At 45.0% G+C, this 18,518-nt stretch overlaps 1 protein-coding gene across 1 annotated transcript in view; it reads right to left on the reverse strand.

Annotated features, from left to right (window-relative positions):
• LOC147432794 (Signal recognition particle, SRP9/SRP14 subunit) overlaps positions 1 to 18,518 on the reverse strand; it is a 68,482-nt gene that overhangs the window by 16,878 nt on the left and 33,086 nt on the right. Inside the window, exon 4 of the mRNA XM_086492613.1 lies at positions 16,100 to 16,193. Coding sequence (XP_086348739.1) covers positions 16,100 to 16,193 — 94 coding nt within the window. The remainder of the gene's footprint in view (positions 1 to 16,099; positions 16,194 to 18,518) is intronic.

Raw genomic sequence — 18,518 nt, forward strand, 5'->3', positions numbered from 1 at the left:
TCTACTGATGCAGAAGAAAGACGGCACGTTTCGAATGTGCATAGACTATAGGTCTTTAAACAAGATCACAATCAAGAATCGCTTTCCGATCCCTCGGATTGATGATATACTTGATAAGTTGCAGGGTGCAAGTGTCTTTAGTCGCATAGACTTGAAGAGTGGGTATCATCAGATACGGATTGCCCCTGAGGATGTCCATAAGACTGCTTTCCACACAACCTTTGGACTATATGAATTTTTGGTAATGCCATCCGGCTTGACCAATGCTCCTGCGACGTTCAAACGCATGATGGACCGCATTTTCAGCCCCTATCGAGCTTTTACGAGAGTATTCTTTGACGACATACTCATCTTCTCTAAGTCAGAAGAGGAACATCGGAAGCACTTGGACTTAGTGTTTCAAGAATTGCGAAAGCATGAGTTGCATGTGAATGCAAAGAAGAGCGAGTTCTTTCTCTCTGAGATACACTATCTCGGCCATATAGTCTCTCACAATCAAGTGAGTATGGATCCTGCCAAGATCCAAGTGGTAGAAGATTGGCCTATTCCCACTACGGTACATGATGTACGTAGCTTTCTGGGATTATGTTCATATTATCGAAGGTTTGTCCAAGGATTTGCTCATGTAGCAGGACCACTTCATGATTTGACAAAGAAGAAGATTCCTTTCAGATGGGGATCGAGACAACAAGGAGCTTTTGATCGGCTCAAGTATTTGCTAAGCCATGGACCTATTTTGATAGTGCCTGACTTAAGGAAACCATTTGAGGTTCACTGCGATGCTTCAGGCGATTGCATTGGAGAAGTGTTAAACCAAGAAGGCCATGCAGTGGCCTACGAAAGCAGACGGCTTAAAGATGCAGAGTTGCATGCATCAATCTACGAAAAGGAACTCACAACTGTGATTCACGCCTTATCCAACTGGAAGCACTATCTTCTAGGAGCGGATATTGTGATCAAGACTGATCACCAGAGTTTGCGGTATTTCCTTACGCAAAGGAAACTATCTGAGAAGCATATGAGATGGGCAAACTTTTTGTCTATGTTCCACTTCCAAATCCTTCACACGGCTCGGAGTAAGAATGTAGTCGCAGACACATTGTCTAGGCGGCCAAGGGTGAACGCTATCACTTCGGTGTATCACCAAGAATTAGAAGCACTACCGGATTTATATCCGAATAATCCAGACTTCTCCACCATTTGGGGAAAGCTACATCGTGGAGAGAATGAGTTTCCCTATTCAATTCGGGACGGTTATCTCTACCACCATCAGGCCATATGTGTGGCCGAACCATTAAGAAAGAAGATCATGGATGAAGCACACGCTTCGCCTTATGCGGGTCATCGGGGTATTCTCCCTACGACCTTAGCAATGGAAAGATATTTCTTTTGGCCTAGCCTTAAAGCAAACATTGATAAGTATGTCAGGGAATGCTTGGTTTGCCAAAAAGTGAAGTATGATCGGCATAAGACGCCTGGGTTGCTACAACCTTTTCTTGTGCCTAATGAACCTTGGGAAAGTATTGCCATGGACTTTATCATGGACCTCCCTAGAGCTCAGACTGGAAATGACGCAATCTGGACCATTGTGGACAGGTTTAGCAAGCAAGCACACTTTATACCAGTCAAGAAAACGATCAAAGCAGATCATATAGCTAGGGTCTTTCTAGCACAGATCTTTAAGCATCATGGAATGCCTAAGTCTATTGTGAGTGATCGAGATCCTCACATGACAGGAAATTTTTGGCGTGCCTTGATGGATAATCTTGGTACAAAGCTGAATTTTTCATCTGCCTACCATCCTCAAACGAACGGGCAAAGTGAGATAGCCAATTCCACAGTATTGGATATGTTAAAAGCTTATGTGTCAGACCGGCAATCTGACTGGGAGAAATATTTGCCTCTTGTCGAGTATGCATATAACAATACCATACACTCATCGACGGGGAAAGCACCTTTTGAGATTCTCTATGGTAGGCCTTTGCTTCCACCCATCCTTTTAAATAAGGATAAGATCTTTGCAGCAGATGAATTTGTCCGGGATTTGGACACAGCCTACGGGCAAGTTAGGAGAGCTATTCTACACTCTCAAGAAAAGCATAAGAAAGCTGCAGACAAGCATAGGAGGAATCTCGACTTAACAGTCGGACAGTTTCTCAAGTTTGAGAAGGCAAGACTTAAGAAACAAGCGTCTCATAAGGGGAAGGTGGTAAAACTTTCTACCCGTTATTATGGGCCGTTTAAGATCACTGAGCGAGTGAATGATGTCACCTTTCGATTAGAGCTACCGCCTAATTAGAAGATCCATAATGCTTTCCATGTCACTTTACTCCGGCCGTATGTGGGACCGCCTCCAAGCCAACCTAGTGCTGAGGAACCTCCTGAGGTTGAGGAAACAGAAGAAATACTCCAACCGGAGCAGATAGTAAGTCATCCGGAGCGGTCTCTCAAATCCGGAAAGATAACACGGAAGTATTTGGTTAAGTTTAAGAACTATTCGAATCTAGATGCTCAGTGGATAACGCAGGAGGAATTAGCAGCTTATCTCGAGGTACTTGAGGTATATGTCCAAACACTACAGTTGAGGTCAACTGTTTAGAAGCCAGAGAGATGTTGCTAATTGGACTATTTTCTTATTTTTAATGATTAATCTCTTTTTCAGGATATTTTATTGTGTGCACTAAGAACTGTTAAAAGATTGTAGCTACAGGAACTGCCATCAAGAACGGACAACTCTGATGTGTCATTTGATGGGTGACGGTAAACATCGCAAAGGAGTTTCCGTAAGTTCGGTGAAAAGGGCCAGGTTACGAGTGCCCCTGATGCGTCACATAATGGGTGACGGGTGCATCAGTAAGGGGCATCCCGTAGGCTAAGGAGGAAATCCGAACTGAGTAAGAAAATACGCGTAAGAACGCAAGCACAAGAATAAAGATGGGTTCAATGAAGCTTTTTACGAAAAGCAGGAACAGTCGCGGGAGGACAAATGTTTTCCCGCGAGGAGTCTGTGTCTGCATTGCATCTGTGTCGTGTCCTGCACCCGGGGACGCCTGGAATGTGTTCGTGTAGCATTGTTTTCACTAACTGAGTGAGTTTTTAAAGTTTGAACAGGTTCACACTTTATTTTATAAAGTGGCCGATCACTTTTAAGTGACCAACCCTTTTATTAATAAAATAAAGTAAGCAAGGCTCTTAAAAAAAAAGCCAGCGCTAAAAGCTAACGCAGGGGACTGAAATTGCGAGCTCTCTCTCTCCTCTCTCTAAGAGCGCAAGGCTCTGCTTTTTGGGCCTCTATTCCCGTCGGGTGCCAGACCCTATAAAAGGGTAAGCCAGCGTTCCAGTTTTCAGCATGCCGGAAGCAGCAGAAAGCAGAAAGCACTAGCGCTGGGATTCTGGAGCAGAGACTAGCGACGGAAACTGCAAGTGTTCGTGTGACGACTAAGTACGGAGGTCGCTTTTCCGAGTAAGGAGCGACAGGTATACAGTGTTGATACACATTGAGAATTGTTGCTTTGTGTGGTTTGTTTTGCATGAACCTCCCGTCTTACGGGAAAGTACGGCTTTACGCCTAAGTCCCTTACGGGAAAGTACGGCCTCGCACCTAAGTCCCTTACGGGACGGAACAGCCTTCTGCCCAAGCCCTTTACGGGAAAGCACGACCTTCGGGTCTAAGATTACAGAACGGAGGGGTTTTCTCGGGTTCTCGTGCTTGTATAAGAATTCTCCCTGAATAAAAGAATACTCTTAATGGGGGGGGACCAGCCCATCTTCTGGTCCCCAATACTGTGTCGATCTTCTCCCTTCTCTCCCTTTTGCAAAGTATTTTATTTTTCAGATTTCTAAGTGCTCGTGTACGCTCCCGTTTTGTGACACAAGTGATGCACACCGGTGCTTCCAGGCCATCCCTTCACCAAGCAGTGCTGCGTGGCCATCTCTTCACCAAGCACCTCACAGCAGGCAACAAAACGCTGGCAGCGCAGGCCGTAGTCGATTTCAGCAGCAGCGTTGGGTTTTATTGAAGCAACGGAGCGTTTCAATTTTTTACCAGCGCTGGCTTTAAAAATACAAGGCCCCTTTTAATTTAAAGGGATTTTGGCCGGCCGCCCAACCTAACTCTTAAGTGGGCACCCCTTTGGGGAATAATTAAACAAAAAAAAAGGCCAACGGCAGCCAGCGAAATGCATAACCAGCGCCAACGTGAAGGAAATCTCTCGCTCTCTCTTCTGCTAATTCCCAGCGCCACCAATTCTTGCCATCGCCAGACGCGCACACGGGCTTGTTTACAGTCATGGCAGACGATGCCCTCGACGTTCCCGTCAATTTTCTCTCGCACATAGACGAGGTGCCCGAAGAAATATTGCCAAAAAATCCTCCTCCGGCTCCCGAAGTGATAATTATACCAGATACCCCCGAAGCAGAACCCGTACCCGAACCGGAACCCGCATTTGAACCGAAAGTAATTCTCATTTCGGATTCCCCATCTCCAGTTCCAGTTCCAGAGGAAAGACAGGTTCCCGACTTCATTCCGGCACCCGAGTCTGCTCCTGTACCTGCATTACAGCCAGCAGTGTTGCCACAAAATTACCTGGTTTATGTCACTCATCGGCATGCCTCGCGCTCACAGGGCTGGGTGGTGTGGCATATCATAGTTACGTGCGAGCCTCTTCATTTGCCGCACTACGAGCACATACTGAGCAGGTACACCCACTTGGCCTATTCTCTGACGGAGTGTCGCGTGGATTCAGTAAACGACATCATTTCCCAGCAGCCTTTAGTTCAGGTTCACAACGAGTTACAGCTTTCGGACTACACGCCTTTGACGCCAGACGACACACCTCCTATCGACGAGGTGGAAGATATCGAGGATTCGGATCTTGGACCAGATTTCTTAGAGGAGTGGGACACAGCATCAGCAGCAGCTTCACCCTTTTACGGCAACCACACCTCTCCAGCTTCTCTGAGATATTCCCTCTGAGCCGTCAGAATGTCAGAGACAGGCAGTGCTGCACCAGACGATCCGATAGCCATCCTCAGAGAACAGATGTCCGTCCTCCAGGAGGCCCTCTCCACCGGTCTTGCATCGATGACAGCACGTTTGGATGTCCTGCAAACCTTTTCTTCTTCGAGGACGCAACCAGCTACCAATTCAGTTTCTTCGGTAGCAGAGTCAGTTCCGGAGCAAGTCGACGCTCCGGAACCAGAGGTAGACAATCCTGAATTGAAATATCTTTTTAAGATAATAAACACAGCACAAAAAAAGAAGATAGATGCAAAGTTGCCCGAGCCATACAACAGTCGCCGCGATAAGCGCGTGCTGGACCATTGGCTTTTCAAAATGGAGGTTTACTTTTCAAATACTGATCTCATTGAAAGCAAGAAAGTTGCTTTGGCTAGCTCTCTACTAAAGGATACTGCATTCCTTTGGTGGCGTCGCCGCATCAAAGATGGAAAAATCACCGCTACTTGGGACAAATTCCGGCGCGTTCTTTGCAAGGCTTTTGAGCCTGCAAATGCCGATTTCCACGCCCGGTCTTCTCTCCGCCGCTTGAGCCAAACTGGTTCCTTGGCCGCGTACATCTCAGAGTTTCAGAAATTAACTCTAGAGATAGAGACTCTCAGTCCTTCCGACAAACTCCATAGTTTTGTTGACGAACTTGAGCCTTCCCTGCGAGATGATGTCCATAAATTTAACCCTGCCACACTGGATGCTGCAATCGCTTATGTTGAGCGTCTTAGTGACAATCGGCGCCCACTCAGAAGTTTCCTTTCTAGTGATCGAGTTTCCAATTCTGCAAGCTCTTCACAACGTAATTACCAAGGACAAGGTGGTCAAAATTAGCGTTCTTTCTCAGGAGCTCACTCTTCGAGACAATACTCTGCTAGACAAACTTCTTTTCGACCCCAATCTTCTGGACAAGCAGCCACTTCCAGAGCCTCCTCTTCGGCAAATAATCAGAATCGACGAAACAATCGTCCCAATCATAGAAGGAATGGTCGTCGTGATTTTCGGCCGAATACGTCCTCTGGACAGCAATCCTCTTCATCAGCTCCTTCAACGTCCAACTCCAACCGTACAGGATTATGTACAATTTGTCATGGAGATCACAGGTGGTATGAATGCCCCAAGAAGCCAAATCCTTCAAATCCTCGCCAGAATTCTCACATGGAGAGCACAATTTCAGAACCTATCCACAGCCAACCTCCTTTCCCAGACAAAGGCAAACAAGCAGCACGTTGTGTTCGAGTTTCCAAGGTTGTAAGTGCCTTAATGATGAATGCTCGGAATCACGTCACTGCTCCAGTGGATCTTTCGAATCAGATTCTCAACCTCCTTGGCTTTGTTGGCAAGCAGCCAATCAATGTTCTTGTGGATAGTGGGTGTTGTACTAATTTCGTCAGCACATCTTTCATTACTAAACTGCGCCTTCAAACTCAACCTAGTGAGGCAGTTTACCAAGTAGAACTTGCTGATGGTTCCTTCCTCGAGTGCAACCAAAGGATTGAAAAGCTGGATTTTTAGATTCAGGATTACCAAGATCAACTTGGTTTTTCAGTTATGTCCTTGTCACATTACGACTTGATCCTTGGCCAATCTTGGTTATTTCAGTATGATCCAATAATCAGTTTCAAAGATCACTCAATTCGGCTCTTTCACAAGCAACAAGAAATAGAGCTTCGTGGTCTTTTCAGTGCCAAACCCATTATATTGGTTTCTGCTTTACAAGTCAAACGGCTGGTTCGAAAACGTGATTGTGCTACTGCATTAATCATGTTAAGAAATGTTAAACCCGGTGCAGAAGAAGCAGAAGATAAATCCTCCCCAAATATTGCCTATTTGCAGCAACCCTTCTTTCAACCAGATTTGCACTTATTTCCCGACGAGCTACCAACAACTTTGCCTCCTCGGCGTCCCGTGGATCATCCCATTGATTTGATCCCCGGCCAACCTCCACCAATTCGAGCCCCTTATCGAGTTTCATACTCCGAGTCTCAAGAGATACAGCGACAGCTAGAAGATTTGTTGGATAAAGGTCATATTTGCCCAAGCAAAAGTCCCTTTGGAGCTCCTGTTCTATTGGTCAAAAAGAAAGATGGCTCTATGCGTCTTTGCATCGACTATCGTGCTTTGAATAAGTTGACGATCAAAAACAAGTTTCCCCTACCTCGCATTGACGAGTTATTTGATCAGTTACTGGAAGCAAAGATCTACTCCAAAATTGATCTAAAATCAGGGTATCACCAAATTCGCATTCGCATTGGTGATGAGTACAAGACAGCTTTTCGCACAAAGTATGGTCACTATGAATTTCTGGTATTACCATTCGGGTTAATCAATGCCTCGGCCTCTTTTATGACGCTGATGAACGAAATATTCGGACCATACTTGGACAAGTTCGTGATCGTGTATTTGGATGACATTTTAGTTTTCAGTCGAACGATGGCTGATCACAAGGAACATTTGAAGCTTGTCTTGCAAGTTTTGCGAACCAATGTGCTATACATCAATAAGAGGAAAAGTGATTTCTTCAAGAATCAGGTGGAATACCTTGGTCACATTATTTCTGTCAGTGGCGTTGCAGTCGATCCCAAGAAAATACAGGTCATAGTGGATTGGCCTTTACCGCTCACCATCTCAGATGTGCGCTCCTTTTTGGGACTTGCAAACTTCTATCATACCAAGGTCCACAAATTCTCCGACATTGCAGCTCCTTTGACTGAGCTTACCAAGCAGGATAAACTTCAATGGACTGAAGAAGCAGAACGGTCTTTCAAAGCCCTTAAACATGCCTTGACGACAACTCCAGTTTTGGCTATTACAGATCCTACTCAACCTTTTCAGGTCATGACCGATGCGTCAGATCGTGCTTCTGGAGGTGTTCTTATGCAGAATGAGCGTGTCATTGCTTTTGACAGCCGCAAATTTTCAGCCATACAAATGAGATACCCAGTTTATGACAAGGAATTTTTAGCCATTGTTCATGCTTACCGCACTTGGAAACACTATCTTCTTCGCGCAGATTCCGTGGTGCAGACAGATCATCAGTCATTGACATACATATTTACTCAACCTGTGATGAATCCTCGTCAAGGATGATGGGTTGAGTTCTTGGCAAATTTTCATATGATTATTCAATACGTGCCAGGCCTTGCAAATGCAGTTGCAGATGCCTTAAGCCGCATTCCTCGAGCCATCAACTTTGCCATTTCCGGTGTGCAGATGGAAATACCTGCTTGTTTCAAACATGAGTATTTGACAGATCGAGATTTTGGGGATGCATTTCAAGCTCTTAAATCCTCTACTCCGACTCCTGCAAAGATGAATATGTTTGCAGCTTACACCATTGTCAATCACTTGTTGTATTACATTGATCGCATTTGTGTTCCACACAATACACCATTGCGGAAAATTTTGATCCAAGAACATCATGAAGTCCCTTTTGCTGCTCATCCAGGCATCAACAAGACATACAGATTGTTATCTGCAACATATTTTTGGCCACAAATGCAGCAAGATGTTATCAAGTTTGTCAAAGCTTGTCATTCCTGTCAAACAATGAAGGCTTCTCAACAACTTCCTCAAGGGTTACTTCATCCTTTGCCCGTACCTCAAGAAAGATGGGAAAGTGTCACCATGGATTTTATCACTACATTGCCTCGTTCTCAAAAAGGCAATGCACAGATTCTCGTAGTGGTGGATCGGTTTTCAAAGATGGCACACTTTATTCCTTGCAAGAAAGCTGCCTCGGCACCAGTCGTTGCGCAATTGTTTGTGCAACACATTTTCAGATTACATGGATTACCAAAGTCTATTGTTTCAAACAGAGATCCAAAATTCACAAGGCATTTTTGGATATCCCTTTTCAAATCCCTTGGTACAAATTTGTTATTCAGCTCAGCATACCATCCTCAAACTGATGGGCAAACAGAAAGAGTGAATCAAATTTTGGAAGAAATGCGTCGACATTACATACAAATTCGATTGGGATCATGGGAAGAGTATCTGCCACTTGTAAAGTTCGCATACTATCACACTTTCAATCAATCAAACACAAAGTCTTCTAAGTCTTGTTCTAAGTTCAGTTTCAGTTTCTTAAGTCTTAATCATGAGTTTAAGTACTTAATTAAGGATTAGCGACTAAAATCTACAAAATAAGTGCCACTTGGCACTTATACATGCAATTTCCCCGCATTGGGCTTCCCGCTTAAAAATCTCTTAACTGGTGTATCGGTTGACTTTGCAGCAGAGTAATAAAATGTTCCCATTGTCATTCTGAAGCTAATGACGCGAATAGATTTCGTGGCCCAAAATAGCAGTTCCCTAATTTTTAGGAAATGCTTCCGTTGGATTCCCATTGGTCATCTGACCATCAATCCCCACTGGGACCGCATCCAAAAATGCAATGTAGCCCAACTCTCGGGTACTTTCCTTTGGTGACCCCACCTTGACATTGTACCTTTATTGAGTTCACTTCCTAGTATCCACCAACTTGCTAAGTGCAACGGGGGGAACTACATGATCTTGAACTGAGCCTAGACATCCTTTTACTTTACGAGTTCTGGTGCTAACCAGCTTCCCGTCTGCAAGTGAAACTACCGTTCACATTGGCCATACAATGTCCGACCATTTGCAACTTCAAAAAGAGAGTCTCAAAAATTAAACAAAAATCATTGGAAAGAAACCAACAACTAAGGTTAGCGGTTGCCACATCCTCGTGACATATCTCCCTCTTGAAATCGCAATCGTCCTCGATTGCATACTATAGAACATGCCACTGATGATCTTGTGTTGTTAGCACTCTTTTATCATCGCATGTATACGCAAGAAAGACTGTCAAAACATGTGTACAAATGACTTAATGAGACCTTCATACTTTTGTCAAACTGTACACTACTATTGCACTGAATCCATGAGTACATTTGATGTGCTAGTTCTATCATTATCCCTCCTTTTCAGACGTTGGGTTGGGACGTACGTAGGCTGTAACCCAAAGACCTCAAGGTAAAGCTGCAATACATTTGGTGACTCTGACAATTCATGCTCTTCCATCCACTTTCCATCCATAGGTGGATAGTTCTTGAACTTCGCCACATAGCATCTTGCAACCTGTCCCCTAACTTTACCTGTGCAAGAGGCTCTTGCCTCTGCAAGCGAGCATAATTCACAACACTGTAGCGTACTACCCACGACCAAGTCAGCTCAAATTTCAAGATGATTTACCACTGCGTCAAAGAATCCAAGCAATCGCCTCAGAGAATCGGCGAGCAGCGTGCCACTTGGCAGACCCACATCACTCGCGCACAAGATCTAGTGGCCAATCTACCACCGTGAGACCTCTCCCTATCTCATCTTGGTTCATACTTGCAAATCCTTAAAACGCAGCAAAAAATCAGCCCTAATTTGATCACTTTTTGGCAGGGCAAACATGCGGAATTTCCTGTCTGTCCTATGAAGAGGAACCCTCTTCCATAATGCCCTTCCCTTTGTCAGCCATAGTGTAATCCCACGTTCCTGTACTTTGTGTCTTTACCCAAAACAACCGAGGCCCTTGGGGCGATAGGCATTGGCTTTCACCCAAAATTCTTTAATTTAGACACACATAGGCAGAACGTGCAAAGGAAACCTGCCACGGGAATTAACACTTGAATACACACGGCTCGGAAGCTAGAATGCCCGAGCAGACGCCGAAAACCTGCAGGCCCCAAAATTCGCGCCCCTTTCGGTATTTCTTTATTCTTTGAGAGGGTAAATTACAAAGTCCTGGGAATCCTTTACCTGTATCCCGCTAGATACTACCTGATTTGGCCAAATTTTGGCAACATAATAGCCCCAAAACTTGCACGAAATCAATGCACTCACTTCCACTGCCGTTACTCTCTGATTCCTACCCAAAAACAGTAAATTCAGCACACTGTATTTACTAGTTGTTGCTTTGTTTTCAGCCCCAAATAGTCCCCTAGCTGTCCTCTGCCAGTGGGGCACGATTCCCAAGGGTTCTAGCGTCCGTATGGCTGAAAAACAGTCAATTTTCTGCGCATACACAGCGCTGAATTTGCACCTGTACTGTGAGGTTATGACCCTCACCGATGCCTGCTTTGGAGTAGCAGCTAGCTACCCATGTTCCTGCTCAAGGAGGCTCTTGCGTCAGCACAAAATCATGAAACCACACAGATGTACATCAGTCAAATGAAGAGCCCTCTTGTGGGGCATCACATAACTGCACGTAGCGGAGAGAGCGAGAGAGCAGTGTGTAGTGTAGTGTGCAGGGCATCACTCCTAGCACCACACTGTACATGAGAGGGAAGGAAAGAACTCCATAGCTCTTAACCTGTGACAGACTCTCAATAAAGCATCCCCCCAGCATAAATCGAGCGCGCCCTCTTCTTCCCTTGACCTGTAATGCATTCGTGAACAACTAGATGCATAAGGGGAAGATTTCCATGGCTGTCAAAACCTGCCTATCGCTGAAAACGCAGCAAAACAACCCTGTAAACACGCATCTGATGCCTTCCAATGCTGAAAATGAGCTCCTTCGTCTTAGGTAAAGCCATGGGAAGCTCAAAAATGGAGAGAAATGGCTGAAAAATAGACTTATCAGCCTCCAAAACTGCTCCAAAAAGTCGGTTATGAGTTCTGTTCTCCCAAACTTGGTAAATTGGCCCAAAAATAAGTGCCACTTGGCACTTATACATGCAATTTCCCCGCAATGGGCTTCCCGCTTAAAAATCTCTCAACTTGTGTATCGGTTGACTTTGCAGCACGGTAATAAAATGTTCCCATTGTTATTCTGAAGCTAATGACGCGAATAGATTCCGTGGCCCAAAATAGTAGTTTCCTAAATTTTAGGAAATGCTTCCGTTGGACTCCCATTGGTCATCTGACGATCAATCCCCACTGGGACCGCATCCAAAAATGCAATGTAGCCCAACTCTCGGGTACTTTCCTTTGGTGACCCCACCTTGACATTGTACCTTTATTGAGTTCACTTCCTAGTATCCACCAACTTGCTAAGTGCAACGAGGGGAACTACATGATCTTGAACTGAGCCTAGACATCCTTTTACTTTACGAGTTCTGGTGCTAACCAGCTTCCCGTCTGCAAGTGAAACTACCGTTCACATTGGCCATACAATGTCCGCCCATTTGCAACTTCAAAAAGAGAGTCTCAAAAATTAAACAGAAATCATTGGAAAGAAACCAACAACTAAGGTTAGCCATTGCCACGTCCTCGTGACATACCCCCTTCTTGAAATCGCAAGCGTCCTCGATTGCATACCATAAATACATGCCACTGATGATCTTGTGTTGTTAGCACTCTTTTATCATCGCATGTATACGCAAGAAAGACTGTCAAAACATGTGTACAAATGACTTAATGAGACCTTCATACTTTTGTCAAACTGTACACTGCTATTGCACTGAATCCATGAGTACATTTGATGTGCTAGTTCTATCACTATCCCTCCTTTTCAGACGTTGGGTTGGGACGTACGTAGGCTGTAACCCAAAGACTTCAAGGTAAAACTGCAATGCATTTGGTGACTCTGACAGTTTATGCTCTTCCATCCACTTTCCATCCATAGGTGGATAGTTCTTGAACTTCACCACATAGCATCTTGCAACCTGTCCCTTAACTTTTCACCTGTGCAAGAGGCTCTTGCCTCTGCAAACGAGCATAATTCCACAACACTGTAGTGTACTACCCAGGACCAAGTCAGCTCAAATTTCAAGATGATTTACCAATGTGTCAAAGAATCCAAGTAATCGCCTCAGAGAATAGGAGAGCAACGTGCCACTTGGCAGACTCACATCATTCCCGCAAGCGATCTAGTGGCCAATCTATCAACGAGAGACCTCTCCCTATCTCATCTTGGTTCATACTTGCAAACCCTTAGAACGCAGCAAAAAATCAGCCCTAATTTGATCACTTTTTGGCAGGGCAAACATGCGGAATTTCCTCTCTGTCCTGTGAAGAGGAACCCTCTTCCATAATGCCCTTCCCTTTGTCGGCCATAGTATAATCCCGTGTTCTTGTACTCTGTGTCTTTACCCAAAACAACCGAGGCTCACTCTTTGAGGAAAAAGTGATTGAGATCCCGGCAATGGAACCTTGAAACTGGCCCGTGGGGCGGTAGGTGTTGGCTTTCACCCGAAATTCTCTAATTTAGACACACACACAGAGAACATGCAAAGGAAACCTGCGACGGAAATTAACACTTGAATACACATACGGCTCGGAAGCTAGAATGCCGTGAGCAGACGCCGAAAACCTGTAGGCCCCAAAATTGTCGCCCCTTTCGGTATTTCTTTATTCTTTGAGAGGGTAAATTACAAAGTAGAGTCCTAGGAATCCTTTACATGTATCCCGCTAGATACTACCTGATTTGGCCAAATTTCGGCAACATAACAACCCCAAAACTTGCGCGAAATCAATTCCCCTGCTTGAACTCACTTCCACAGGCGTATACCCTCTGATTCCTGCCCAAAAACAATAAATTCAGCACGCTGTATTTACTGGTTTTTGCTCTATTTTCAGCCCCAAACAGTCCCCTAGCTGTCCTCTGCCAGTGGGGCATGATTTCCCAAGGGTTCTGGCGTCCGTATCGCTGAAAAACAGTCAAGTTTCTGCGCATACACAGCGCTGAATTTGCACCTGTACGGTGAGGTTATGACCCTCACCGGTGCCTGCTTTGGAGTAGCAACTATCTACCCATGTTCCTGCTCAAGGAGACTCTTGCCTCAGCACAAAAGCATGAAACCACACAATTGTACATCAGTCAAATGAACAACCCTCTTGTGGGGCATCACATAACTGCACGTACGAGGGAGAGAGAGAGAGAGCAGTGTGTAGCGTAGTGTGCAAGGCATCACTCCTAGCACCACACTGTACATGAGAGGGAAGGAAAGCACTCCATAGCTTTTAACCTGTGAGACAGACTCTCAATGAAGCATCCCCCAAGCATAAATCGAGCGCCCCCTCTTCTACCTTTGACCTGTAATGCATCCGTGAACAAATAGATACATAAGGGGAAGATTTCCATGGCTGTCAAAACCTGCCTATTGCTGAAAACGCAGCAAAACAGCCCTGTAAACACGCATCTGATGCCTTCCAATGCTGAAAATGAGCTCCTTGGTCCTAGGTAAAGCCATAAGAAGCTCAAAAATGGAGAGAAATGGCTGAAAATCAGAGTTATCAGCCTCCAAAACTGCTCCAAAAAGTCGGTTATGAGTTCTGTTCTCCCATACTTGATAAATTGGCCAAAAAATAAGTGCCACTTGGCACTTATACATGCAATTTCCCCACATTGGGCTTCCCGCTTAAAAATCTCTTAACTAGTGTATCGGTTGACTTTGCAGCACAGTAATAAAATGTTCCCATTGTCATTCTGAAGCTAATGACGCGAATAGATTTCGTGGCCCAAAATAGTAGTTCCCTAATTTTTAGGAAATGCTTCCGTTGGACTCCCATTGGTCATCTGACCATCAATCCCCACTGGGACCGCATCCAAAAATGCAATGTAGCCTAGCTCCTGAGTACTTTCCTTTGGTGACCCCACCTTGACATTGTACCTTTATTGAGTTCACTTCCTAGTATCCACCAACTTGCTAAGTGCGACGGGGGGAACTACATGATCTTGAACTGAGCCTAGACATCCTTTTACTTTACGAGTTCCAATGCTGACCAGCTTCCCATCTGCGGGTGAAACTACCGTTCACATTGGCCATACAATGTCCGGCCATTTGCAACTTCAAAAAGAGGGTCTCAAAAATTAAACAAAAATCATTGGAAAGAAACTAACAACTAAGGTTAGCAGTTGCCACGTCCTTGTGACATCAGCTGCTGGTGAATTGAGGGAATCTACACCATAGAACTTTGTGGTGGTGTTACTAGGAAAAGAGGCAACACAGCATAATGAATGCTAGCCATGTGACTATGTAACCAGCAAGCCATAGTCACCAGCAAGCCAATGGCGAGGCGGTGAATCGACAACAGAAAGTTGAAAATTGTTGATACTTGACTTCGAAACAAATCTAGTCGAGACACCGTATGGCAAAGTTCTCTACGCAGATGCATTGGCTCCTAGGGCAGGCACCCTGTCGGTACTTCTTTTATATTGATATGTCACAGAGTACAACTGCCGTAAATCCACTTTGCAACTGTGCAACCGTGCTTTGATCTGCTAAACAGGAACCCCATGCACACTAATATGGGTACGACAGCCAAAAGAAAAAGCTACAGAATCTGGCGGCCAAAGGCAAACACTGCTAAAAACAACTAACCATTTTCAGGTTCCAATGTGTGTCTCCTGCTGATTCACCGCCTTGCCAGTGGCTTCTCATACACAAAGTCACATGGCATGCATTAACTATTTTGTGTTGCCTCTTTCCCTGATAGAACTGCGATGTTGATTCCCTCAGTCACCAGTGGCCGAAATAGGTGGAGTAGTCTCAACAGATTTGTTGCAGGTCGATGCTTGAGAGCCTTGCTTCTAAAAGAACTGATGGCTGATGCAATACAGACTCCAATTAGTGGCCTAAGTAATTCTAAGAAACACTAGACATACTACATAACAATCTCCTCTGTTCAAAATGCCACTCCCAGAGGCCAGCACACAGAAATCTCAAATAAATACGCACACATGGCACATGCATGCGCTGCACCCTCAATCATGAATGTGCGCGGACAAACTCACTATATGTTGTTGAAGAGAGAAGGGAGAAAAAGACGCAAACAGTGGCACCAGATCCTACTAGTTAAAGTTGTGAGCTTTCTCACACAGTAGAATGAAGAATACCTACCTACATATAACGCTAGGGCTCATGTAGGTGAACCAAGTATTACATGTAAAATACGCATCCAATAGCTTATTATTAAAGTCGCACTTTCCCTTGAACTCCCATTTCAACAGGCTCCTTATTTATTTTATGCTAGCAGACAAAGGAAGGTTCAGGACCTCCTTAAACAACTGATTCATCCTTGCATTCTCCAATGTGCATGCTCTTTCTTTTCATAAGTGTCTTCTTTTTTCACCTATTCAGTGAGCTAACAAACACTTTAATGAATCCTGGAATATTCATCAATCAAGTAAGGAGGGCATACCACGTTTAAGAGTGACCCACACAGTTCCCTTGTCTCGGTGCTGCTCATAAAGTTTTGTAAGCTCGTTCAAGAAAGGATCTGGGTCTAGCCGAACCTGTAACTCACAAAAAAATTATGCAGTTATAGAGAGTTCAACACCATAATTCAGTAAAAATTGCACAAAACTAGTAACCATAAACCAATCATTAATATATGTCTAAAGCCCTAAAGCTATGAATATACAAACAATCAACAATAATCAATCAGACAGGAAAACAAAATTAAGGTAGTTGCAAATTAAGGACTTCCAACCTTCATTGGTCTACCTAATATAAGAATCATGAGAATCTCACGGTGTTTACAAACCATCTGCCGGTCGACAGAACCAAGCTATTTGTTTGGGGTGGGAGATTTTTATTTTTGTTTCTTTTTTGGGGGTGGGAGGGATTGGTTTACATATTGACCAAACAAAGCCAGGCCATACATAACATGCAAAACGTACAGCCCATTGGATGCTATACTTTTTGGATGGGAATGCAAGGTTGCCAGCTTTTGGCAGCCCCCGTTTTTCACAAGCGTACGCACTAGAGCGCCACCCTTGCCACTCACTGTTTAAAAGCCCTTAGATCTAAAAGACAATACCCATTCGATCCCTGTTCTCTTACACCTTGCCAATGCATTGCTACATAGCATCTAGAATTCTCAGAAACAAGTAGTAACAACAGAAAACAACACAATTGGTTTCCTTCATCTTTCATTAGCTAATCGATTCCTTTAGTCCTGATGTAGGAGCTATTACCAACATAGTAAGAAACAAGACTTGAAATGAAAGGAGAGCACAAGCCATAATTGTAACTGGAGAGCACCATGAGCTGCCAAGAAAGACCAACTAGAACACACTTTAACACACTTTAACATAGCATCTAGAATTCTCAGAAACATGTAGTAACAACAGAAAACAACACAATTGGTTTCCTTCATCTTTCATTAGCTAATTGATTCCTTTAGTCCTGATGTAGGAGCTATTACCAACACGGTAAGAAACAAGACGTGAAATGAAAGGAGAGCACAAGCCATAATTGTAACTGGAGAGCACCATGAGCTGCCAAGAAAGACCAACTAGAACACACTTTAACACAACCAGAACATATCTGTAAATACTTCAAATACTTGGAAAGAGACGCGGCTGAGCCTGAACATCTATGCGCCCAATGTGGCGAGTGCACGTGTAGAGTTTTGGTCTCACATTGTAGAGTCTCTGCTGCAGGCAAAGCAATGGTGCCTTTAGGTTGACTTCAACATGTTGGAGGACCTCTCTGACGGGATTGGAGGTAGCCATACTATTGTGCATGGAGTTGGCAGCTTGGGAGAGGTATGACTTTGCGGGTTTCAGATGTGTGGCAACACTCTAGCTTTGTGAGGCCCCTAGACAGCCTGGCCTTCTCTCGTTCGGACCCCAGAGTGGGAGGAGTGAATCTATCTCGCATAGATCGCTTCTACACTAGTGATCACGTCTATGACTTGGGTGGGACAGTTTGCATTCTGGCTGGGACATCTTTTTCGGACCATGCACCAATGATCCTCACAATGACAGATAGACAGAGGAGGGGGAGCACGATGCTACGCATCCCTAAGAGAGTCTTGTTGGACTCTGAGCTCAGAGAGCGAGTGGTGGCTCTTTGGACAGAGGGACACACAGGACTCTCTTGCTGACAGAGTGGCCTCTGATTTTGCTCAGCTTAGTCGGCTCTTTCTTCAGGAGTCTACGGCTCGCCTCGATGCAGCGAGAGGAGCAGCGTCCCCGACAGGGCGTTGCTTCCTTGCAGAGGATGCAAGAGCAGCACCCAGACAGTCCCTGGTTGGAGGAGCAGTTGCAGCAGGCTCGCCAAGAGCTTGCCAGCACAGAGGAGAGGCGCCATGAGTTTTCTTTCCATCAACAGGCATCTCAGTGGACCCAGGTGGGTGACAAAGTGACAGGGGCTTTCTTTGAGACAGTGGGACCCCGACATGCGCACGCCAGTGTCAGTCAGTTGAGGAAGCTTGACGGGTCAGTTGCTTCAGAGCCAGAGGACATGCGTACAGTTGCTACTGACTTTTACCGTGACTTGTTGTCAGGAGAGCCTCGGTCAGAGCGTCAAGATGTATGCAAAGAGCAGGTTTGGCCACAGATGCCTTGTCTTGTGACTGAGGAGATGCGCCAGAGGCTTGAGCTGCTTCTTCACCTAGAGGGGCTCCACACGGCCCTCAGAGCACTTCCCTGTGGTAGCTGTCTAGGTGAGGATGGTTTGACTCCCAGTTTTTTCTTAGAGTACTGGGACTTGCTTGGTTCAGAACTCTCCAACGCTTTTCAGTACATTCTACACACAGGAGAGATGCCTAACAGCATGAGTGAGGGCTTGATCTACCTCAGTCCCAAGGAGGGTGGCTCCTTGGATGAGAT

This window comes from Adiantum capillus-veneris, chromosome 20 (assembly GCF_014529385.1).
Source record: "Adiantum capillus-veneris isolate H3 chromosome 20, ASM1452938v2, whole genome shotgun sequence".
Classification (NCBI taxonomy): domain Eukaryota; kingdom Viridiplantae; phylum Streptophyta; class Polypodiopsida; order Polypodiales; family Pteridaceae; genus Adiantum; species Adiantum capillus-veneris.